The sequence below is a fragment of the Alosa alosa genome, chromosome 1 (genome assembly GCF_017589495.1).
Source record: "Alosa alosa isolate M-15738 ecotype Scorff River chromosome 1, AALO_Geno_1.1, whole genome shotgun sequence".
Lineage (NCBI taxonomy): Eukaryota > Metazoa > Chordata > Actinopteri > Clupeiformes > Clupeidae > Alosa > Alosa alosa.
Genome location: NC_063189.1, coordinates 32,714,355 through 32,739,085, shown reverse-complemented (window position 1 = coordinate 32,739,085; position 24,731 = coordinate 32,714,355). Strand labels below are relative to the sequence as shown.

Sequence of the window (24,731 nt, the reverse complement as noted above, 5' to 3'; positions counted from 1 at the left end):
GACCTACTATCCCTGGGGATGAGGATGGCGACGACTTATTCCTCCCAGTCACTCAGGCTGCTTTCGCCCGGGCGGCGGAGAAGTGATAGCACCGCCACTGAGGCTGATGAAGCCGCAAGGCGTGGGCCTTCCACGACGTCTGCAAGAGAGCAGCTGCAAAGCTCGGCGTTCCCTGGCCTGAGGCCCAGAAGGAGACCGTGTCCTCTCGCTACGAGGGAAAGAGGCTCCCGAAGGCTAAAAGCTCCACCACACACATTTCGTCCCACACAGCTGGCTCGTTGGGGGCGGACGAGAAGTCTTCCTCCAGCTCGGCTTGGTAGGCCATGAGCAGAGATGAGGCGTTGAGATCACCGCCGACGCCACTGCTTTGTAGCTTTTTTCAGTCACGGCGGACTGGAAATTGTCGGCTTTGGAGGGGAATGCGGGTCCCAGGGGGTCATCGAGACTTCTGGGTGGGGTGGAGATGGGAGGCCAGGAGCGGTTCGACAGGGGGCAGATGGGAGAATCCACTGCTTTCCATGTCTGGCCATTCCAGCGCCGCGAGCCCTTGAGCCGGGTTTTTCGCTGAGAATGGGCTGCTCCATGAGCGTGTGGCTTCCTCGAGGCACTCAGGGAAGACGGGCAGTAGTTGTCTGGTGGAGCTTTTAGCCTTCGGGAGCCTCTTTCCCTCGTAGCGAGAGGACACGGTCTCCTTCTGGGCCTCAGGCCAGGGAACGCCGAGCTTTGCAGCTGCTCTCTTGCAGACGTCGTGAAGGCCCACGCTTGCGGCTTCATCAGCCTCAGTGGCGGTGCTATCACTTCTCACGCCGCTCGGGCGAGCAGCCTGAGTGGCTGGGAGGAATAAGTCGTCGCCATCCTCATCCCCCAGGGATAGTAGGTCGACGGAGTCATCCTCTGAGATGAGTTCAGCTTCGCCAGTCGCACCTAGCATCCCCATTGGGCTGTCTTCGGTGTCGGATATAGGGCGATAGAGCCGCCGAGCTGGTCGCCCCAGCTAAGCTCAGTTCTCCAGCGCCCGGCCGCTCCTGGGAAAGGGTTGCTGACTCAAGGGGAGGGAGGTCATCGCTCCTAGCATGGGGTCCGTCGTCGGTGAGACTAGCTAGGCGTGTTAGCCCAGCCGGGCTGGTGGACCGGAGGGGAAAAGTCGGGCGCAGTGTTCACACACTTCACACACGCCGTGTTGCAGCCCCCAGACCGCGGCACACACCTGGTGGGTGTCAGCGGCCCAAATCTTGTTCCCACACAAACACATCCCAGGCGGGGCTTCGCTTCCTCCTCGGGGAGGGGGGCACTGGCGTCGACATGTTGTTTCAGCTACTGTTTTGAGGACAGGCTAGCACGGGTTGCTACTGTTTGGTGACAGACTAGCTTTGGAGCTACTGTATGGAGACAGACTAGCTTTGGGGTTTGAGGCTACTGTTTGGAGACAGGCTAGCCGGGCTACTAGGTTTGGAGACAGGCTAGCGTGCATACTGTTTGGCTGACAGGCTAGCAAGGGGAGAGGGCTACTGTTTGGCGACAGGCAGGCTAGCGGGCTACTGTTTGGAGACAGGCTAGCGGGCTACTGTTTGGAGACAGGCTAGCGGGCTACTGTTTGGAGACAGGCTAGCGGGCTACTGTTTGGAGACAGGCTAGCGGGCTACTGTTTGGAGACAGGCTAGCGGGCTACTGTTTGGAGACAGGCTAGCGGGCTACTGTTTGGAGACAGGCTAGCGGGCTACTGTTTGGAGACAGGCTAGCGGGCTACTGTTTGGAGACAGGCTAGCGGGCTACTGTTTGGAGACAGGCTAGCGGGCTACTGTTTGGAGACAGGCTAGCGGGCTACTGTTTGGAGACAGGCTAGCGGGCTACTGTTTGGAGACAGGCTAGCGGGCTACTGTTTGGAGACAGGCTAGCGGGCTACTGTTTGGAGACAGGCTAGCGGGCTACTGTTTGGAGACAGGCTAGCGGGCTACTGTTTGGAGACAGGCTAGCGGGCTACTGTTTGGAGACAGGCTAGCGGGCTACTGTTTGGAGACAGGCTAGCGGGCTACTGTTTGGAGACAGGCTAGCGGGCTACTGTTTGGAGACAGGCTAGCGGGCTACTGTTTGGAGACAGGCTAGCGGGCTACTGTTTGGAGACAGGCTAGCGGGCTACTGTTTGGAGACAGGCTAGCGGGCTACTGTTTGGAGACAGGCTAGCGGGCTACTGTTTGGAGACAGGCTAGCGGGCTACTGTTTGGAGACAGGCTAGCGGGCTACTGTTTGGAGACAGGCTAGCGGGCTACTGTTTGGAGACAGGCTAGCGGGCTACTGTTTGGAGACAGGCTAGCGGGCTACTGTTTGGAGACAGGCTAGCGGGCTACTGTTTGGAGACAGGCTAGCGGGCTACTGTTTGGAGACAGGCTAGCGGGCTACTGTTTGGAGACAGGCTAGCGGGCTACTGTTTGGAGACAGGCTAGCGGGCTACTGTTTGGAGACAGGCTAGCGGGCTACTGTTTGGAGACAGGCTAGCGGGCTACTGTTTGGAGACAGGCTAGCGGGCTACTGTTTGGAGACAGGCTAGCGGGCTACTGTTTGGAGACAGGCTAGCGGGCTACTGTTTGGAGACAGGCTAGCGGGCTACTGTTTGGAGACAGGCAGCTGGCTACTGTTTGGAGACAGGCTGGCGGGCTACTGTTTGGCGACAGGCTAGCGTGCGCTGCTGTTTGGCGACAGGCTAGCTGAGGAGGCTACTGTTTGGCGACAGGCTACTTGGTTGCTACTGTTTGGTGACAGAACTAGCTTTGGAACTACTGTATGGAGACAGACTAGCTTTGGGGTTTAGGCTACTGTTTGGGAGACAGGCTAGCGGGCTACTGTTTGGAGACAGGCTAGCGTGCTACTGTTGTGACAGGCTAGCAAGGGAGAGGCTACTGTTTGGCTGACAGGCTAGCCAAGTCCAAACCAGTGCTCTTAGAGATGAAGCTGGCGTTAAGGTGATGGCGTTCGGGGACGGTCGTTACCTGCGCTCAATGAACAGTTAAGCCACCCAGCCACAGCACCTGTATACGAGAGAGCAGCCTCTCTGGGGCGAGAAGAGGTTTTAGACTGAAGCAATGGCGTTGCACCGTAGAATATAAAGGGAGGAGGAAGTACCTTCTCCACGTCGCATCGTCAGTGCGTCCAGCCAATGGTGGCTGGCGTAATGAAATAATGGCTTCTGGGGAACTATTATGTAATGACATACAATGTCGGAAATGCTAAAGGTTAGCCACAATAGGCTACCTGAAAAGTTTAAGTGTTTAAACTGACATTTTACGGTGGTCTGTTGATAGTGTATTGGCCCTGACTAAGTTCGTGTGATGTATAAACCCCAATCCTTGTTGATACAAGTACCAATATTCGTCAAGACATTTTTTAATCACATTAAGATTTTCGCTAGCCTAGAAATCTAGACGCGCCCCTAGCGGCATTACATTTGCTGCCAGGGCTAGTCTAACAACTCTCGTTGACGCGAGCTCTCCAATCAGAAACAATGGAGACATTGAAATCGTGTATAGAAATTCGTTTGGTGGGCTTGCTGTAATGATTGATGGCAGAGTTGCAACGGTTTGGCTTGAATTCCCTGCTGCCCGAAAACAAATATCCTATTAAGGCCCCTATTGGTGCAGAGGGAATTTGAAAGACAACTAATTATCCCGGCATCGGCTGTGGGCGGGACTGTGCAGCTCAATTAGCGGCCCGCGGGCAGACGCAGCCTCCGAGTGGCCCGGCCGATGGTCCAGACAGAAAAGCAAAACACCGTTCATGATCAGATATAGGCTTCGCTACGCACTGTACGGACAGGTGAGGGCCCTTTCTAGCCACTTCAAGCTAGTTACTTCGATCTAGCCCTACTCACTTCAACTGGATTCATGCATTCTGGCTATGGGCAAAGCGAGAGGAAATGAATAAGGGAGGGCCAAGTAGCTAGTTTGGGAAAGCCCCAACACTCTGCGCGTCGCCTGGCAACAACCCATAATGCTGTGCATAGTTCAGAGCAGAGTCTGGTTCTAAGTTGGTGTTTGCAGTTTGCGCCTAAAATAAAATGTCTCTTTCAACCCCAAAACGTAAAATTACAGATGAAAACCGTCGATTCAACCCAACGTGGACGGACGGGTACCTTTTTATTTTTTATCATTCATGCACAGCAGATAACTTTTCCTTGCTTTGAGTATTATTATTTAGTATTATTATTAAGGCTAGTTAAATGCACTTTGTGATGTGTCAGGGTCAGTGTTCAGTGTTCATTTCATGAGGCAAACAAATGCCATTGCTTAATTGCACTTTCTTGATTATCTACACAAGATGTGCCTAGGTCAGATGTAGCCTAACCAAAAATATATGTTAATTAGGCTATGCTTATAATTTAAAAAACAAAAGCAGCATATATCAGGTTCTGTTTAATCTTTTGTTTTTTGCACCTAATCTGTGTCTGAAGTAACCAAAGTTAATTGGTAAACTTGGTTTCAAAGGGGAAGCAAATGTTAGGCCTCTTGTAGTCTCTGTTTTTATGTACTTTGATATGTACCAGGGTCATTTTTTCTTCGGTTTGTTATTAAAAAAGTGTAAAAAAAGTATTGCTACTAGGTTACCTCAATTGGTTGGTTATACTGTAACTATTTTATTGTTAAAGTGACATTATTCATTGTTGCCAAGTTGAAAGGTCAATCAAATAAACATTGCTTGCTAGGCATTACACGATTTTATGTGGGTTTAAATAATTACCTCTTGCTTTCTAGTCGCTGAAAATGTGTGGCCCGGCTCAAGTCTGTGGTTTTAAAATGTGGCCCAAATGAATTTGTAATTGAATAGCCCTGCTCTATTGCGTGCAGAGGGAATTTAAAAGACAACTGATTATCCTGCCCCTCGGACTGAGCACTGCCGACGGTGAGTGCCCAGACCCTACATTTTAATGTGGGTCTGGCTCGTAAGGCTACTTCTGGTGCAGACGCTAACTGCATTTCATTATCTCTGTCCTTGTACTCTGCACAATGACAATAGTTACAATAGTTACAAGTTACATCTAATCAATGAGTGACTGAGTGAGTGAGTGGTCAGTGTGAGTGAGTGAGTGAGTGAGAGGTCAGTGTTTGTGAGTGAGTGAGTGAGTGAGTGAGTGAGTGGTCAGTGTGAGTGAGTGAGTAACAGGTCAGTGTGAGTGCGTGTTTCAGAGCAGACCTGACTTTCAGCTTGATAGCGATGAGCAGGAACGCTACCACGAAGAGAAGGGGCGCCCCCCAGCTGAGTAACTTCGCCACTGCAACTGATCCACCTGCTGCAGTCCACAAGGCTAGACAGACCACTTTAACAGACCACATGATCCACCTCATTCAGTTCAGTTGAGTTTGGTTAAAAGCAGTTTAACTCAGTTTTACTATTCCTTGTGTGTGTGTGTGTGTGTGTGTTGTTTATAGGTTTGTGTGTGGGAGGGGGTCTCACCTATGTACACAGATATGCAGGGTCCTGCAGTGCTGCCCCCTATGGTCGTGGCCTCTATGCAGATGTTATATTTACCCTGCAACACCCTCAAAGTCTTCTGTGTGTCCTTACTCCCCACTGAGATACCTGCGCACACACACACACACACACACACAGCATGTAAGGACATGCAAGCAAATAGGTTAGTTATGGCTTCCAGATTTTCTAATGCTGACAGAGTATGGCTGTGTGTGTGTATAGCGTGCAGGCGATGTTTACAGTTTTGGTTAAGTGCCTGATATTTCAGTGTTATACACTTCATTGAAACATGGCCAAAGTGATATATTTATTGATAAATTCATCCTCAACCCTTTACATTAAATATTCTTGTAATATATAAATGTTTTCATGTCAAGACCACACTGAAGCTACTGTAACTATGATAAGGAGTCAGCCTGCTCACGCTGGCAGTTTTCGGTACTGTCCTTGGAGTAGATGAGGGTGTATCCAAGCAGGAATCCTCTGAGTTGCTTTAGACAGACGACGGCCCAGCAGAGGGAGCTGCACACAACAAGAACAATAAGACTAGTCAGTGAAGTCAAAGGGCCCTATTTTCATAGTCTAAAACGCATGATCACTGGCGAAAAGCTTATTTAAATTTAGTGGGACGTCCAGTCCACATTGGGAGTGTTCATTATCAAACGTCAGGCGGATGGCGCAACAAGGCATTCCTATGTTTCTTAATCAGTTATGGCCGTGTTTTGGGCTTTACATCATTTAAACCAATGATGATATCCGTCACTCCCTTTAACAGCACGCAGCGCAACTTCAAACAGCACATCGATATTTTGATAGTCAGCGGCGCATTTGAAGGAATCTGCTTTCACACGAGACTATATGGAGTTATTCCACTAAACCAGTGGTCCCCAAACTTTTTCTTCCGAGGGCCAGCTCACTATGCCTGGCTCTAAGAGAGGGCCAGAAACTCGGAGTATATCAGTAACCATAAATAGCTTAGTGCTGTGAACAGCAGTCTACCTTAGTTGAATATTCCATTACATTTAATCATAGGCTATTGCAATTTAATACCATTGTTAGCTGTGTTTATATTGCCATCATGCCATATCAGTATAAAATGTAGCTCAAATTAAATAATAGGCCTACTAATAAAAATACGTTTGCATTCCCAAAAGTATTAGTAGGGAGTCCCAAAAGTATATTTTATTAAAAATGTGTGAACTCTGAACTCTGTGTCTTTGAATACACAGCACAAGTTGTGAATATCCTACAAATAATTTAAAGTTCTCAAACTCTGAGTCAAAGTGCTCAAAGTGCTGAAGTGGTCTGAAATTACTACCATTCTAACTTTCACTCACCTTATGAGAACTTTGTGAACTCTTTGTATGAACATTTGAACGAGTGAATAAAAAATAGAAATAATTATCCCAGAAAGTCCCAGAAATATGACAATTAATGGATAAACTTTTAGAATACTTTGAGCACTGATGCAGTCAGCATAGGCCTCTTACATTGTTTGCAGGTAGGCCTGTACATTTCATTCCGTTTTCGATGGCAAAAGCGAAACAGCACCAAAACAACCACCAGTGGACAAAAAGAGTATTACATGTGTACTGTAAGACGCGCCATTGAGAATGAATGGGGGAAATTGCGGAGGTTATAGTTCAGGGGTGGGCAAACTTTTTGGCTCAAGGGCCACATTGGGTTTTGAAAATTGGCCGGCGGCCTGCACTTTAGTTAGTGGTTCGAAAATGTAATACCTCATCAGATGACGTTTATTACTTTTTAATACTTTTAAATGGCCTTAAATTTGGCTAATTTCATTTACTACCTATTAATACCTTTTACAACCCCGCGGACACCCTGGCAAGAGCAGTGTCTGAGTCAGCAGGGGGTGGTGGACAGACCACTGCCATTGGAGCTGGAGCAGAGCAGTCAAACCTGTTGCAGAAGTGGTTCAACTGGTTCGCCCTGTCCAGATCTCTGTTGGATTCTCTGGTTGTTGCGTTGTGTTTTAGTTCTAATGTCTGTATTGAAGTTGGTCAATAAAGCTTGACGGCGGGATCAGGATCGGCGATTAGATGATGATTTATTGTAGATGGTTCAATAATGAATAACAGAACACAGGCTAAGTCTCGAACAGTAAAACTGCGCAGAGTCTAACAGTTGTGGTTGTTATTAGAAGCAGCTACTGAGCTTCCCGACAGAAGATGCTCCTTGAGTCGCTTCCTCAATCCGTCTCAGAGTCAAAACCTAAGACAAAGCCTGTTATACTAAAACATACAAACGTCAATCATGCCAACGTGGCAGGTGCCAACACAGGCCTAAGGCACAGTTATGTACAATGGATCTCTCCCCATTGTATACTGCACACAGAAGTAATATGAACACATCAGAATACAGTGAGAATACCCTAGAATTCTACATCTCCCTCCACAGAGCTGCTGCTCTTCTTAAGGCCAGTGATGGTCTTCATTCCATCCCATACCTCCTTCATGTTGTTCTCCTGCAACTTCTGTTCCACCTTCCTTCTGTAGTCCTCCTTAGCCACTTTCAGCTTGGATTTGAGTTCCCCCTGTACGCGCCTCAGCTCTGCCATGCCCCCCTCTCTAAACGTCATCTTTTTCCTATTGAGAAGGGTCTTGACATTGCTGGTTATCCTAGGCTTGTTGTTTGGAAAGCAGCGTACAGTTCTCGTGGGAACAACAATGTCCATACAGACTACCCTAGGCGGCAGCCGTGGCCCACTGGTTAGCACTCTGGACCTAACCGGAGGGTTGCCGGTTCGAGCCCCGACCAGTGGGCCGTGGCTGAAGTGCCCTTGAGCAAGGCACCTAACCCCTCACTGCTCCCCAAGCGCAGTTGAAGCAGGCAGCTCACTGCGCCGGGATTAGTGTGTGCTTCACCTCACTGTGTGTTCACTGTGTGCTGTTTGTGTTTCACTAATTCACCGATTGGGTTAAATGCAGAGACCAAATTTCCCTCACGGGATCAAAAAAGTATATATACTTATACTTATACCCTGTGGTTGTACATTTGTTCAGTAGGCCTATATTTGGTAAAAGCACCCAAAAGCACTATTACTCATCATTCAGTTCGGTTCTAAGTAAATCAGTCCCAAACTTGTGCGCATATGAGCATATTAGGCTACTCATGGGAGTAGTGGCATTATTCCTAAAGGAATACGAATATCCTGTTTGTTGAAACACAAAAGCAGAACATTCACATTCCTTTAGGATCATTGAGCATTTTCTATCTATTGCTGGTTCTGGTTGTGCAACATATCAATTCCTTGTTTAACAACATAACTCTTTCTGCCCCTAGTTGCATGCACGTGCTTTGTATAGACCACTGAAGTTCGCCTACAAAAAAGCTGCCATCTTTGACATCCGGTATCTGCCGATTTTTCCTATGGGAAAATAACATGGGGATTTTGAATTATCGCCCCTATTAAACTCTCCCGGGGATGAAAAAGTCTGAAATGCAGACGTTTTCCTCAACACACTTTTGTCCTCTGCCTTCCAGTGAATACTGTGATCTCCGGTATGTGAAGGCGGCACACTTAGACTTTTGCTACCCCAGAGCTAACTTGCAATGCAACTTGCCATAGCGAGTTAGCTTCAATTAAAGGGACACCAGGCAACGTTCTTGTGTTAATTAAATCATCTTCGTAAGTCGGTATATGGTTAAATGACTCATTACAGGGTGAATGAAGACTCGCTCGCCCGCTCCTACTGCCTGTAGGAAGAATATCCCGCTTGCAAGTTCAGTGTATCGCACCCGCCGACCTGTCTCACAAAGTCTTAGACATCGCGAGAAGCAGGATCCGTTTACATCCTGCATCCACAGCACAGAGGCAGGCTAACGAAACGCTAGCGATTGTTGCAAACGTGTGCATAATGGCAAAGCTGGCGAAGAAGCAGTGAAAACCCTTGACGGAAGATGCAAAGAAAAGCAAAAGAACTTCAGACCAAGCGAGGGCTCGTACACGTATCGACATGTACAGACGCTAGGGGGAGTTTCGTAGAGAAAAAGCATCAGGCTTGCCTGGTGTCCCTTTAACAACCGTTAATTAACCGTTATCCAATCCTTATTTGGGCAAAGATGGCCGTTTTGGTTCTTTTTTGTAGGCGAACTTCAGAGGTCTATTGTTGCATGGCTTGATCATATAGCCTATCATCAACCTGGTCTCATTAGGGAAACGTTCCCCTGGGACCGTTTGGGCAAACCCAGCCAAACGTTCCACCAGACACGTTTCTGAGGTGCAAACTAGCCAGCAACCCAGCGGGGGTGCTAAAGAGAGACGTTTAGACGTTGTTTACTACAGTTAGGTCTGGTCAAACTAAATTGTAGCTTACACAAGCTCAGCAAACCAAAGTTTTGGATTAATAGTGCCTATATCTCGCTACATTTCACAAAATATAAGGGCACAAACTCTGAACTGCCGTCTATGAGTTAGCTGCCACATCCTGTTTTTTTTTTTCCGCGAGCAACCCAGGGGATTTTAGCTCAATTGTCAACACGCTCAACTTCCGCTCCGAGGTGCAGCTGTTCGCAGGTTCGAATCCGCCTGTGTGCTGAGTCTGGTCTTCGTGCATTGGGTTGAATTGCACGGCTCGGCCCTGCACACAGCCGGATCATATAGTCTAATACAAACTTTTTTCTCTCGTGGCATGGTATCAAGAAAGATAAATGTGCAAAAGGTTATGCAGATTAAATACATTTCGCTTTTAAAGCAATTTTTATGAAATGTGATTTCAGCATCTTATAATTTAGGGCAAATGAACAAGATATGGCCAACTATCTTATCATAAAGGTCTGGTTATCTATGTATTTCTAACTATCTTATCATAAAGGTCTGGTTATCTGTGTGTCTGTTTATTTCTAACTATCTTAGCATAAAGGTCTGGTTATTTATATATTTCTAACTATCTTAGCATAAAGGTCTGGTTATTTATATGTTTCTACTGTCTCTGTATTTCCACAGCATTTGTGTTTGTGTATGATATCTGAGTCACTATGTTGTCCAAGGTAGAGGAAGTAAAGATAATCTACAATCCTACTCACAAAGTTCCTTTGAAAGTCTTCAAAGGTGTTGGACAAAAGTCCTTCCTATGCATTCCTCTAACTTGCCCTTTTTCTTAAAAATGACAGCCCTCTATTCCAAGGATGGTTAAATCTGTAAAGGATGACAGACTGAGCAACACCTAAATGTTCTTCTTTTATTGCAACATAATTACTGCATATTAACAGCTGAAATCGTGCAGTAAGGGACAAGAGCTCTCTCTCTCTCTCTCTCTCTCTCTCTCTCTCTCTCTATGTTTTCCTGCATTTGCGGGCCAGTGGGAGGCTGAGTTCCTGGGTGCGAGGGGAGGCGGAAGCGGCTCTGGCGGCTGGGCTCACGGTGTAGGGGTTGTCGCCTTCGAACAGACCACGCCGGGGCTTAGGCTGGGACAGCTCCTGCACACACACACAGAAAAAGAGAGAGGGAGAGACATGCACGCATGACATGGTCGATTTAATGTCGATTTTAAATGCTCTTAGACACTTGATTACATTGCTGCTTAAATCCGGGCACCAATTTATGCATTGCTGTGCTTGTAATACAATGTAAAGTTTTGTTTACGAGCTGGTTTACTAAAGAGGCTAATGTAGCTAACAATAACAATAGCTACTCCCCCCCTCGTGGCTCTAGAAAAATGCACAGCATTTGTTGAAATTAAAATTGTAAGTGTGATGAAGCTGGAATATGAATGCAAGTGTAAATCATCCCCAAGCTTGCTCTCGTGTTCTAGGCAAGCGCCCAGTACTACCGAGACAGCTGCTGCCCTGGTGGCATCCATGTTTTTTCCCACAAAGACAAACACTGGTTACGAATGTAACCGTGGTTCTATGAATAGTGGAAGACCGTCAGAGGCGGAAACAGAGTGGAAATATCATGAAATATTCTCGTAGCCAATGCATCAATATCATATCACTTGTGCATTGGCTACGAGAACTTATTGATTGGTTGTCATCTTGTGACCTCATGACGCCCTAATATATATGTATATATATTGATACGTCATGATCTTTCTCAATGGTCATTCTCTCAATTCCGAGTGACCAAGAACTCTGGCGGTCTTCCACTATTCATAGAACCACGGTTACATTTGTAACCAGCGTTCTATTTCATACTTCCAGACAGACAGAGTGGAAGACTTATACCACCAAGTCACGAGGAATAAAACACCTCAGTCCTGAAAACGTACATGGCGATGACCAAGTAGCCGCAAAACATACATTGGCAAGAGTTATCCCCCCAATGCAGCCCAAGAGGTTGCAATAGCACGCGTTGAGTGACACCTCACAGAAGCAGGCGCTGGTCGCTGGTCGGCAGAACGGTAAGCACTGCTGATGGCCTCTGAAACCCAATGTGCCAGTCTCTGTTTTGACAGGGCAGTTCCTATCTGGCAGGCCCCAAAACGGACGAACAGTTGGTCTGTTGCACGCCACTGGGCAGTCACGGAGACATACTGCTGTAAAGCATGCACTGAACAATGAGGCGACAACGACCTCAGTCAACAGTCATCAGACACACAGATCCCAGATGCACCCCTCCCCCTCCCATCCCCTTACACCCCCCATCATCAGAGGAAAACAAGTGAGCGCTAAACTAAAGAAACTGAACACGAGTAAGGCAGCGGGGCCTAACAGACTGTGTCCAAGGCTACTCAAGGCCTGTGCTGCTGAGCTGGGGGAGCCACTGAAGCACATGTTCAATCTAAGTCTATGCCTTGGACAAGTTCCAACACTGTGGAAGACATCATGTCTCACCCCTGTCCCTAAAAGCCACATCCTAGTGAGCTTAATGACTACAGACCTGTCGCTCTAACATCACATGTGATGAAGACAATGGAGTGACTCGTCCTAGGTATGCTCAGACCCCAGGTATGCCATGCACTAGACCCGTTACAGTTTGCATACCAGGAGAAAGTGGGCGTGGACGATGCCATCATTTATCTTCTACAGAGGACACATTCTCACCTGGACAAGGGGAAAAGTGCTGTGAGAATCATGTTCTTTGATTTCTCAAGTGCTTTTAACACCATCCAACCCCTCAGACTGGGAGACAAGATGGGTGTGGACGCTCACCTGGTAACCTGGATCACAGATTACCTGACGGAGCGACCACAGTTCGTCAGACTGAAGAACTGTCTCTCTGACACTGTGATCAGCAGCACCGGAGCGTCACAGGGAACTGTGTTCTCTCCAGTCCTGTTCACCTTGTACACATCTGACTTCTGCTACAACACTGAGTCATGCCACATGCAGAAGTTTTCTGACGATACTGCAATTGTAAGGTGTATCAGGAACGGGCAGGAGGAGGAGTATAGGAGCCTGGTGGAGGACTTTGTGCAATGGTGCAAACTCAATCATCTCCAACTCAACACTTCAAAGACCAAGGAGATGGTGGTGGATTTCCGCAGGTCTAAGCCCACTCTGCTACTAGTCTCCATTGATGGGGTCAATGTCGAGGTGGTAAGCACCTACAAGTACCTGGGTCTCCACCTGGACAATAAACTGGACTGGTCAGCCAACACTGACGCACTCTACAAGAAAGGGCAGAGCAGGCTGTACTTCCTGAGGAGGCTGCGCTCCATCAATGTGTGCAGCAAGCTCCTCAGGATGTTCTACCAGTCTGTTGTTGCCAGCGTCCTCTTCTATGCAGTGGTATCTTGGGGAGGAAGCACAAAGAAGAAGGATGCGGAGCGACTTGACAGGCTGGTAAGGAAAGCTGGCTCTGTAGTGGGGCTGAACTGGAGTGCATCACTTCAATATCTGACAAAAGGACCCTGAACAAACTGATCAACATCTTGGACAATGAGTGTCATCCACTCCACAGAACTATTGTTAAGTAGAAGAGCCTGATCAGCTGGAGACTTCGCTCACTGCCTTGCACAACAGACAGACTGAGGAAGTCATTCATCTCCAGGGCCATTGAACTGTTCAATGCATCACTTAAGGGAAGAGGAGAAATAGACTTCTCCGGATAGTCTGTCTGCCTCTTCACCACCTCCATGTCTTGAACTGTCTATCCACTAGCCACTTTACCATTGCAGACCTGCCAACCTTGCAAAATTTTTTTGAGTAGCACCTCGAGCCGAGAAAACAAAAATTGTTCACGTCGGCTTTCATGCATGCAGCCAAAAACAGACATAGCTATACTCACAAGACACATTTTGGATAGCGACCCATCTTTAATGTTGAATATCTATCTAAACGGGATCCAATGTGTTCCTGAAAGTGCAAACTGAATCCTTTACAGTAGCTCTAAAATGTTGACAATCTGTTTTAGAGCCTAACAATCCTGACCTATGAAAACCACTTGTGTTGATAGGCACTGATGTGGGTATTGTCCATTTTCTTTTATGTGGGCCCTATTCGATCATGCCTGGTATTATACCTCTTTTCAATCCATTAATATTAAAGATTTATTTTGTAAAGAAAAACATCTATCCCATGTAACATCAGCCCATGTTATGCCAACATATCTAATTTACTTGGATGTAGGCTACAGTAGATAGAGGCTTATGGACATCTGCTGTTGTCAGTGTGTAGTCTATCCCTTTACTCACAATAACCTACATGTTTTGTTTATTTGTATAAAAAAACCATTCATTGTTCAAGTATTACCTGCTGACTAATGCAAACTACTGATTGCTTTTAAAGAATTTTACTTGCACGTGCACTCAAGTTTCTTTCAGATTGCGGTGTCTTTCTGCCATCTGCGAGGCTGCAATGATTAGGCCTACATTATCCCAACTACAGTGATAGGTGCGCGATCTCCGTCTATAAGCCTATTATTTGTTCTCACTTGTTTTCACGCTAATAATCAAGAAGAAGGATCCATATGCCTCAAAGAAAAAAACAAATTGAACAAAAATATTTTGCCTTGGTCCACTTTCAGACTCGTTGCTAATGGCTGCATTTAGCCTTGGAAAGGTTTGCACTCCATTAGCGCCTTAGTTATGAAAACTTTAACCATCAGCGACACATTAAAAATATGCTAACTGAAACAACTCGTGAACAAGTAATAACTTTCCAAGACACAGTCAAACTATTAGGCCTAGGTGAATTTACAATCGCACTCAGTGGAATATTTTTAGTTTCACAGCAAAACGGCAGCTAGGGGGACGCGAATTTGCGAGTGAACACTTGTTAAACTCACCTCATCAAGTCTTTCATTTAACCCACCGTTGGCGGAAGAAAAAATAACATAAAGAGAGGCCACTAAGCTTTGCCTGTCATTCTCACTTGTCACTTTCTCTCGGTATCTCATCCTCGCATGAATTAGCGGGAGATTCACATGCTCAAGGAGCTTTCCGGAGAAGTTGGATGTCTGCTCGTTTTGCGTAGTTTTAAGTAAAAAATCGTTTGATCTCAAAATGCGTGGTTGCTACGCAAAATGCCTACAGGTTGGCAGGTCTGCCATTGTCTTCTGCCTCACTGTTTGCGTGCTTCATTAGCACATATGCACAACCCCTCCCTCCACGCCACAGCCGAACTGTGACCACACTTATACCTTTCTTAATATAGTTATTTATATATAGATATATAGACTTTATTCTTGCACTGTTGCACTGTTTGACTTACTCATTTGCACCATCACCATGACACTCATTCACAAAGAGCACCTTACCTTACCTTATGCACAGAGGACCACAGGCTCAGTCCCTGCTTCAGTCATTGCAAGCGCACCTGATTGATTAATCACCCACTATGTGGATACTGTTTTTTAGAATTGATTTAGATTAAGTTTATTTAGTGTAATTTGTATTTTAGTATATTTAGTATATTCTTTATCGTCTACAGTCCTTATTGCTTAGTTGTGTTTTTTATATTATATACTTTTAATTACTTTTTCTGCTGTTAGTGAATGTGTGTGTGTGTATGTTGTCTGTATGCTACTGTGACCATGAATTTCCCCTAGGGACCAATAAAGTATCTATCTATCTATCTCTGGACACCGTGCTAAACGTGAATGGTCAACAGAATGAAATATAGCCAAGTTCAGAGGCTGATTAGCAAATTGTGACAGCACCTTGGGTAAAAAAAGCAGGGTTAGGCACAGAGTAACCTGGCTGTGATTAGGACCCCATCACATACACTGAGCACAGAGAGGGCATGAAGTTCACTAACTCTCCTGGCAGATGTGATTGCCAACAAGAATGCTGTTTTGATGGAGAGCCATTTAATATCTGCATGCTCCAATGGTTCAAACGGTGGTGAAAACAGGCCATCAAGAACGGTGTTTAAATCCCAAGAAGCAAAATCAACACGCGTGCGTGGGTGCAACCGCTGTGCACCTTTAAGGAAAGCCACTACTAACTTGTGAGTGCCTAAGGAAACGCCTTCTATAGGTGCCCTATAGGCCGCCAACGCAGCAACATAGTAAAGTAGCTGCAGAGCGTCCTTCATTCAGGAGCTTTTGTAGAAACTCAAGTATTGCCGTGACCGGACATTCAGAAGGGTTTAGCGCAGGGGTCTCAAACACCCGTCCTGCCCAATTCCGGCCTGCGACGTATGACAAAATAATAATGTAATCCGGCCCTTGAGGCTATTAATTGCGACAAACAACGATACTGATTAAAATAGACGATAGATCCAGAATGCGGTGACAAATCTCATTTGTAGGCCTACTCTGCTCCACTATGTGCAAGACATCCAGAGCTTGATTCAAACCCAAAATCGCTGCGCCAAAGTTTTCAGGAAATACTTGTATTACCGCGAGAAACACAAAGGCGTGCATATGTAATGACGGAAGCGATGCAGGCCATAGTGTTGCAGAAATTGAAGCAGAAATTAAGCAGAAATAGGCCTACACCAAATGTTGAAAAACGCGTTCACGTGTGATGAAGTCTTAGGTAAGCTATGTTATTCACCTATTCTAATTCTGAAGGAGAATATCCTTTTTGGAGATTATGATCGATCGTCTATGACAGTGATAGTCGCGGTCGTCTGTGAATGGAGGTGTGTGTATACAACGGTGTCCACTAAGCATACCATGCTTGTTTCGACCCTCTGCCCAACATAGCTTGGAGGTTGCAGTGGTAATCGTGATGATAGTGTCCGTAATGGATGTGGTACAGACAGCAGGGCTAGTAGAAATAGGGCTCTAAAGAACTACAAAGTCACCCGCAATATGATGCGAACTTCTGGGTACTGCAGATCGATAGGAACTGTTTGACCAGAATACTTTATTGTAGGCCTATATTGTAGTAATCTATTACTAAACCACAACATCTTAGGTGTTGGTATACATCTTAGGTGTTTTCCTGTTAATTTGTTATGTGGGTAATATGAAAAAAGGAAAGTAAACCTGCTTAAATATGTTCATCCAGTATTTACTGAAAGGTGCATAATTTGAGGTGCTTGCCATCCAGTGACAAATTAGATGGGTAAATTTACCCCCTTCATAAACTTTTGTTTTACTCAAAGATTTTTACATTTACAGTAGGACTTTATCTCTGACCACTTTCAAGCCATGGCCTTTTGACATTTTGATATAAAAATCCAATGGTGTTGGCAATGGCTTTCTTAACCCTGATGCCTAGTTTGCCAGGTTTAAAAAAGTTATGAGAGGAAATATTTTTATTTGGTGTGAAACACACACACATACCTGTTTTTATGTTTTTCATTTATTTTATAATTTGTATTAATATTTATTTTATCATTATTTTATTTATAAGCTAAGGTTGCTAGCACAGGTGTCTAAAACTAGATAAAAACACTTGCACTTTCTGTTTGCAGTTTTGTGTGGTATTTGAAAAAAAGAACATTGCATTTTCAGAAATAGCCGGCCCTCCAATCAGATGACGTTGGCAGAATTGGCCCCCAGCTCATTTGAGTTTGAGACCCCTGGTTTAGCGTATGAGTAGCACACCAAGCAACAGAAAGCTTCCACCTGTTTGAATACAGTGCTCTAGTGGACTGAGCACGGGCATTCAGAACTTGCCCCTAGTAGAAGTTTCAGCCTCTCCGGGCAGGGGTGCCACAGCGAACCCTACCATTTGGGACAGCAAGTCCTTCCTCAGGGGCAGCGGACTGGGTGGACCCATTGTAAGTGTCAGCAGCAAATGAAACCACGGCATGCTTGGCCACCTGGGGGCTATCAAAAGCACCCTGTGATCCATTTACCGCACACAACTGAGCACTGCCCATGTCAATGCTATCGGTGGAAAGGCGTACAGTAAGAGGCTCGGCCACTCGTGAGCCAGAGCATCTCTGCCCAGAGACTCCGTCTCCATCTGTTCTGCGTACCACAGGGGACAATGCATTGTTTCCCTCGAGGCAAATAAGTCCACTACTGCTGTGCCGTAAGTGTACTAAATTCTCTGCACAACCTCTTTGTGTAACTGCCAGTCTGCTGGGTTCGGCCCCCCCTCCCCCGAGACAGGGTATCCACCGCAACATTGACGTGACCGGGAATGTGCGTTGCTCGTAGGGAAAGGAAGCGCGTCTCTGCCCAAGTCAGGAGTACCTGTGTCAGATGAAGAGATGGAAGGGACCTTGTACTGCCCTGATAATTTATGTGAAACACTGTAACAAGTTTTAATTATGTGAAAATGTGGAAAATATCATAGTTTACACATCAAATATCTTTAGTCATATAACTGTTCAAATCTAACTTGATCAAAAAGAATTAAAAATGTACAAATGTTGCAATGTAATGACAGATAACCAGTGTGAAACAACTTAGACTTATAGGGTTTTAAGATTTGGAAGCTTAGAATTAGAAGGTGTTATATTAAAGCATAAAATTGTTTTTGCTGATATATCCTGTGTGATTTTGCCTAGGCTTAAAGAAAGTTTGCTTACATAAAGTGTCTTTGCTTAGATATGAAATATTTTGTGTTAGATTTAAAGTGTGTTAAACTAGATGAAATGTCTTTTGAACATGGGGTAAGAACATAATGTACTAGTAGCAAGAGACTGTAACGGTGTGTTTCCACACACAGAAATTTCGCATCGCTCTCATTGAGGTTGAATGGAGACGAAATTCGCCCTGGTTGGGTGAAATGAAAGCGAATCGCCGAGGCAGGCGAAACAAAGTTGGCCAAGGTTTAACTTTATTTAAATGAGGACCATTCGAGAACCAATCAGGTCCGCGTCTTTGTGTTTGAAGGCGGGAGTTACAAAAAAGTCTGACCAAGATGGCGGAGACTATCTGAGCTGTAACACGAAAATTTGTATGTGATTAAAATGTTTCTACACGTACATTGACACTTGTATCAACACGAATTGTGGTTTATATGCCACACGAACTTAGTCAGAGCACATACACCACTAAATAGACCACTATGTTAGTTTAAGCACTCGACCTTTTTAGCTAGCTGACAGGCAAAATGCTAGTATTTTAGGACATTGGATTGCATTATAAACCTAGCTAGACAGCTAGGCTACATGCTGCAACACAGGTATGAAATATATTATGTCTTATTGACCTTGTTGTTTCTATGAACATGAATTGTTGTTTATAGGCATAAAGACCCCTGGATATCTTCATTAAAGGGGTGGTTCAGGATTTTGGACATAAGACCTTATTTCCAAGTAAGCAAGTGTGATATTTATCAGTGGAGACCGTTTTCAGCACGTTTCATCTAGTCCTTCTAATTGCAGAGTTCGCAGGTGCTAGGCTAGCGCAAGTCAACGGTATGTGCTAGCCTGCCACTAAAGACAGTCTTACCCACTCCTTTTTTATTTTTCTTTGGACCAAGCTGTTGAGGCTTCAACGCTTTTTGTTTATCTTTTATTTTTCTTGTATTTAATAAAGTTAAATAAACTTTTAGTTTAGGGTTTGTTATAAGACAGTTTAGAGTTGTTTTTCGTGTCTTTTTGCCTCCCCTGTGTTGCTGACAACATCGAACACCCTGCTTGCAATTTTTAAAGGTGACTCAATTTGGGTAAGTTGTCCGTTTAAGGGCTCACTTTCTAAGACACTATTTAGGGGCAAACCTTTACTAAACACTTAAATTGATAAGGTGCTTCATCTTTTCGGGCTGTGAGAGCCTCACAGGATTAAAAGACAAGCAAACTCACAAACACACACACAGGTCGTGCGCTGAAGGACTGCGCAGGGGAGCTTAAGGATGTCTTCACAGACATCTTTAACACTTCCCTGAAGCAAGCCATCGTCCCATCATGTTTCAAAGCTGCCACCATCATACCTGTGCCGAAGAAAACTGCTCCATCCTGCTTCAATGACTACCGCCCTGTGGCACTGACACCCATCATCATGAAGTGCTTTGAGCGGCTTGTCATGTCACATATCAAAGCCATTCTCCCCCCCCACCCTGGACCCCTTCCAGTTTGCATACCGAGCCAAGCGGTCTACAGAGGATGCAATCTGCTCTGCCCTCCACCCAGCCCTCACCCACCTGGAAAAAAGAGACTCATATGTGAGATTGCTGTTTATAGACTTCAGTTCTGCATTCAACACTATAATACCACAACAACTCATCTGCAAACTCGACAAACTGGGACTCAGTACCTACCTCTGCAACTGGCTACTGGACTTCCTCTGTCAGAGGCCCCAAGTAGTACGTGTTGGCAACAATACCTCAAGCAGCATCACACTGAGCACAGGGGCCCCCCAAGGCTGCGTGCTCAGTCCGCTGCTCTTCACCCTGCTGACGCATGACTGCACTGCAACCTACAGCAACAATCACATAGTGAAATTTGCTGACGACACAACTCTGGTGGGTCTCATCACCAAGGGCGACGAGACTCAATACAGGTTGGAGGTCGACCATCTGACCACGTGGTGCAGGGACAACAACCTCCTGCTGAGCGTCAGCAAGACCAAAGAGATTGTTGTTGACTTCGGAGAGGTCACACCCAACACCTGCCACTGACCATCGACGGTGCTGTGGTGGAGAGAGCGAGCAGCACCAAATTCCTGGGGGTGCACATCAGCGAAGACCTCTCCTGGACCACCAACACTGCATCACTGGCTTAAGAGAGCTCAGCGCCGCCTGTACTTCCTGGGCGGAAACTCAGGCGAGCAAGTGCTCCACCAGCCATCATGACCACATTCTACCGAGGCACCATTGAGAGCATCCTCTCCAGCTGTATCGCTGTGTGGGGGCGGAAGCTGCACTGAATACAACAGGAAAGCCCTGCAGCGCATAGTGAACACAGCTGGAAGGATCATTGGTGCTTCACCCCCCTCCCCTGAAGGACATTTACACCACCCACCTCACCCAAAAAGGCGACCAAAATTGTGAGTGATGCAAGTCACCCCGCCACAATCTGTTTGATCTACTGCCCTCTGGGAAGAGGTACAGAAGCCTGCGCCCCGCACTACCAGACTCACCAACAGCTTCATACACCAAGCTGTAAGGATGCTGAACTCTCTCCCTCCCTCCCCCCTCCACCCTCAGCTACATAACATCCTGGACATTGGACCCACAATGGCCGCCTGCACTACCCACTTGCACACTTGAACACTTGCACACTTGTACACTTTTACAACTTGGTGTTGTTGTCCTGAAAAACACAACACTTCTGCTGCTCTTACATAACTTGCACCACTATGCCACTTTCTTTCATTACTCAGGTCAAACAGAACTACCCAAGCCTCTTATTGGCCTGACTTTGCACTAGTTTTTATTGACTGTCTATGCACAATTTCAACAAAATTTTGCTGCTCTTATTTTTTCATTATTATATGTGCCCTCTTATTTACTTATTTACTTACTTTTTTGTTTACTTGAATGTTATGTTTGTCTGTGGACTTAAAATTGGTAAAATATGTCTTGTCTTCACCGTGGGATAGTGAGAAACGTAATTTCGATCTCTTTGTATGTCTGGAACATGTGAAGAAATTGACAATAAAGCTGACTTTGACTTTGACTTTGACTTTGACTTTGACAACAATGGAGTTGTTTGTCCTGACCAACACATGTTTCCCCATCAGAACACTCTCGAAATGCTTGAGCGTCAGGAAGACTGCTTGCAACTCTAGGATGCCCTTAAACGTCCCACATACTCGACGCACCCGACCAGTAGTGCGACAATGTGACGTCACAGAAGCGCCATAACCATTTATACTTGCGCGTGGTGGTCGCAACACTAGTTGCAATATTCTCCTGAACAGAGGTGTCGCTGTTGTGAAAAGACTAACATTAACTACTTACACAGCAGAAGAAGCTGCAGTAAGAAACAGCCTCTGTGATGGTACTTCAGACTTTGGTTGCTACTATTCACAACTACCATCATCATTATCATGTAGTTTCCAAGGTGTGTGCACAGGTAGATAGATAGATAGATAGATAGATGGATATATAGATAGGTACTTTAGTCATCCCGAGGGAAATTTTAATAATTTAAACAGTTTAGTTAGCTAGCCAGCTAGCTAGCAGCTGGCTGAGTTTGTGTAATTTCCTGAAGTGGAAAGAGATTTTGTTCAGGCCTTAATAGATATCCTTTGTTTGAAAATAAATAGTTTCTATTCTTTCCTCTTAATTCCATGTGTTGCAACTCTCACTGGTAACTTATCCAGCAAACTATTAAAAATTCACGACTGTAACAAAACACTGCAACTCGCTTGCCCTCGAACTAGTCCATCTTCCTGTTTCCGCCTTTGTCGCTTTGTCTGAAAAAAATGAGTGGTGCGCTACCTCCGCTACCGCGGCCAAAACCCTGGCGGGCCAGAGAGATCTACGCCATTTTGGCGCCACATTGTCAGCTTACTGGTCGGGAAAAGGCCAGGTATGTAGAAGCCTTTACTGTAGGCTGCGCAAACCACAGGCCTTTATTTTGGGCAAGCCTGCATTCGAGGCAGGCCTTCTGTTGAAGAATTTTATATAAAGCCTGCGCTAACAGTAATCCTCCTGCCCCCGATACCACAGCTGTGGATAGTGTGGAATGTTCAAGTAATAACACAATCCAATGTGTGTCTCAATTGTCCCCCGCTGACCACCTCACACATTTCTCTAGATTTTGCAACCTTACATGACACAATGCCATAAAATGCCAGTTTTTAGGACACAGAATAATGTTTGTAATGATACCAGTTAGGCCTACGTTCAACAGTAACATAAGTGTAATGAGCTATTCATTGTCGAAGGTGCATTGTGAAGTGAAATTCTTACTTTGGAAGACAAACATTTGATAGGGGATAGGCCTAGGCTACTTGTTTATTTTTTACATATAGCCTACAATGGCCAGTTCAGACAAAGCCGAAATTACTCATTTTGAAACATATGTAGCCTATGGTTATATTGCTTGACTTAAATCCCAGAAAGTAGGCTACCGCACCACAGTGATGGGCCTAGCGGTCTTACGCGTTCAGTGTGGGGTATAAACAAGCTGAGAATTTAGCGGTGTCACGTTTGCCTGTCACAGACGTGGGGAGCTGAAGCTTGGGATACAGTTACTACAGTAACAGTATTTTATTTTACTTCTTATGGAATATTTTTTACTTTTCACTTTCATAAAGGCTTTGTTTGAATGCTGTTGGAACAAATAGTAGTTGATTATAAAGGCAACTTTCTGTTGCAATATTCTGTGTGGTAACTTGTTAAGCCAGTGGTTCTCAAACTTTTTCTTTCATTCCCCACTTTGATCAAGGAGGCATTGACTGATGATAGTGGAGATAACGTGTTATCCCGAGGCCTTTGCAAGTCAGCATCTCCGACGGTAGTCTACCCTATTAAAAATATAAAGTTTTCTATGTCCCAAAGGGAGAGCCATACTTTATTGTTTTAACAATCTCTATGCTACTCACCAAAATGTAGGCATGGGAACATGATGAAGTATCCAACTGTCGTGTGTTAAATTATTGTGATTACAAGCCAGTGGTTTTGCCACATACGAGCCAGTGGTTTTGTGACATGCGTAAACCAATGGTGTAGAGATGACGCCACAGGGTTTTATTTAAGAGAGCCTACGTTTGTATGTAGGCAATTTATATTCACAATACTTAGGCCTACTAAAATAAATAATATTTTATTTGTTTTGGTTGTTTAGAGTAAAGAAAAAATCGGTCGGTCTTAACGCAAGTCGTTCGGACTAAAGCAAGTCGGTCGGACTAAAAGGGGAAAAAAAAAAATATTTGGGTCGGTTCTACATTGACAGGGTCGGTCGGGTTACGGCAAACGAAAATATTTTTAATATTTAATTCTGCGGCATAAAGCAGATGTATTTGTTTATTGTACAGAAAAATAAAAATGACATGTCAAGAAGTAGGGCAAATTAATTTACGAAACCAAAACGTGGGTCATAGTTGTCTAAGCCTCTATTGCGTAGCCTGTTAAAAACGTCGCCAGATAGTATTAAATCGGCAACAACATTGTTTTCTGCAGAAGCCTACCCAAGGCTAAAGATTAATTCTGAACAGTTATTTCTCTACTGGCTCAATTATCACACCACTGTTTTGATTTGCGTAGTTGCGTTACCCCCAACACTGACAATAATGTAGACAGCAAATTTCGATTTCGATTTTAGATTTACCACCGTGTAGTCAAGCCTTAAGCCATACCCAAGTAGCCTAAATCGAGGTAATGTTTAATTATGCATGATTTATTTTGTTATTGAATTCGTAGGCTGGGATTACTCTCGGCAAGTCTCCTGCTTTTTCAGAAGGGGCGGCAGGCAGAGCGATGTACAGTGGCAGAGCGACGCACAGTGGCTGAAAGTGGTACTAAAGCTTCACGCAGCTTCACGCCTCGTAATGCGCGACTGAAGTGGTCATTTGAAAGCGATGCCCACTGTATGACCTCTTTGCTCTATTTGTGTTTACCTTTTGCCACTTGCGGTTACCATTATGCATCACAAGTGCATCATAATGCAAAATGTGTCTTATTGCATGAGAATGTTTAGAGTTTTGCAAAAAAAAGAGTCTATGGGTGTGTTCGAAACGGGTAAAGTTGCTGCCTTTTAAGATATCTAACTGGGGAGCAAGGCAGCAAGTGCGGTTCGAAACCGAAAAAACAAATTCTGCTGCCTTTTAAGATATCTTAGAATTCCCAAATAACGGTCATTTTTGAAGGCAGCATCGATGTACACTTCATGCTGCCTCCTACCCATAATCCCTTGCAGCAACGTCTGAAACAGCTGTGAAAGGTAAACAAACATGGCGGATGACATCGGTAATGGCTGCTGAATCTGTTTAAAATGTCATTTGCGTGATCTTATTTTGCTTAGATTTGCAGATTACAGATTAGAAATAAACAATTTACTATCTGATTATGCCATTGTTGTAACCATTAATAGCGTCTGGTCTGATATATCTGCCGGCCGTAAAA

General features: G+C 45.2%; 1 protein-coding gene across 3 annotated transcripts in view; it reads right to left on the bottom strand.

The window, feature by feature from the left end:
* Nucleotides 1-10,647: 10,647 nt before the first annotated feature.
* Nucleotides 10,648-24,731, bottom strand: part of theg (theg spermatid protein) — a 29,257-nt gene continuing 15,173 nt past the window's right edge. For all 3 annotated transcript variants that reach the window (XM_048243933.1, XM_048243939.1, XM_048243946.1), the window contains exon 8: nucleotides 10,648-10,899. In XM_048243933.1, coding sequence (XP_048099890.1) covers nucleotides 10,756-10,899 — 144 coding nt within the window. In that variant the 3' untranslated portion in view covers nucleotides 10,648-10,755. The remainder of the gene's footprint in view (nucleotides 10,900-24,731) is intronic.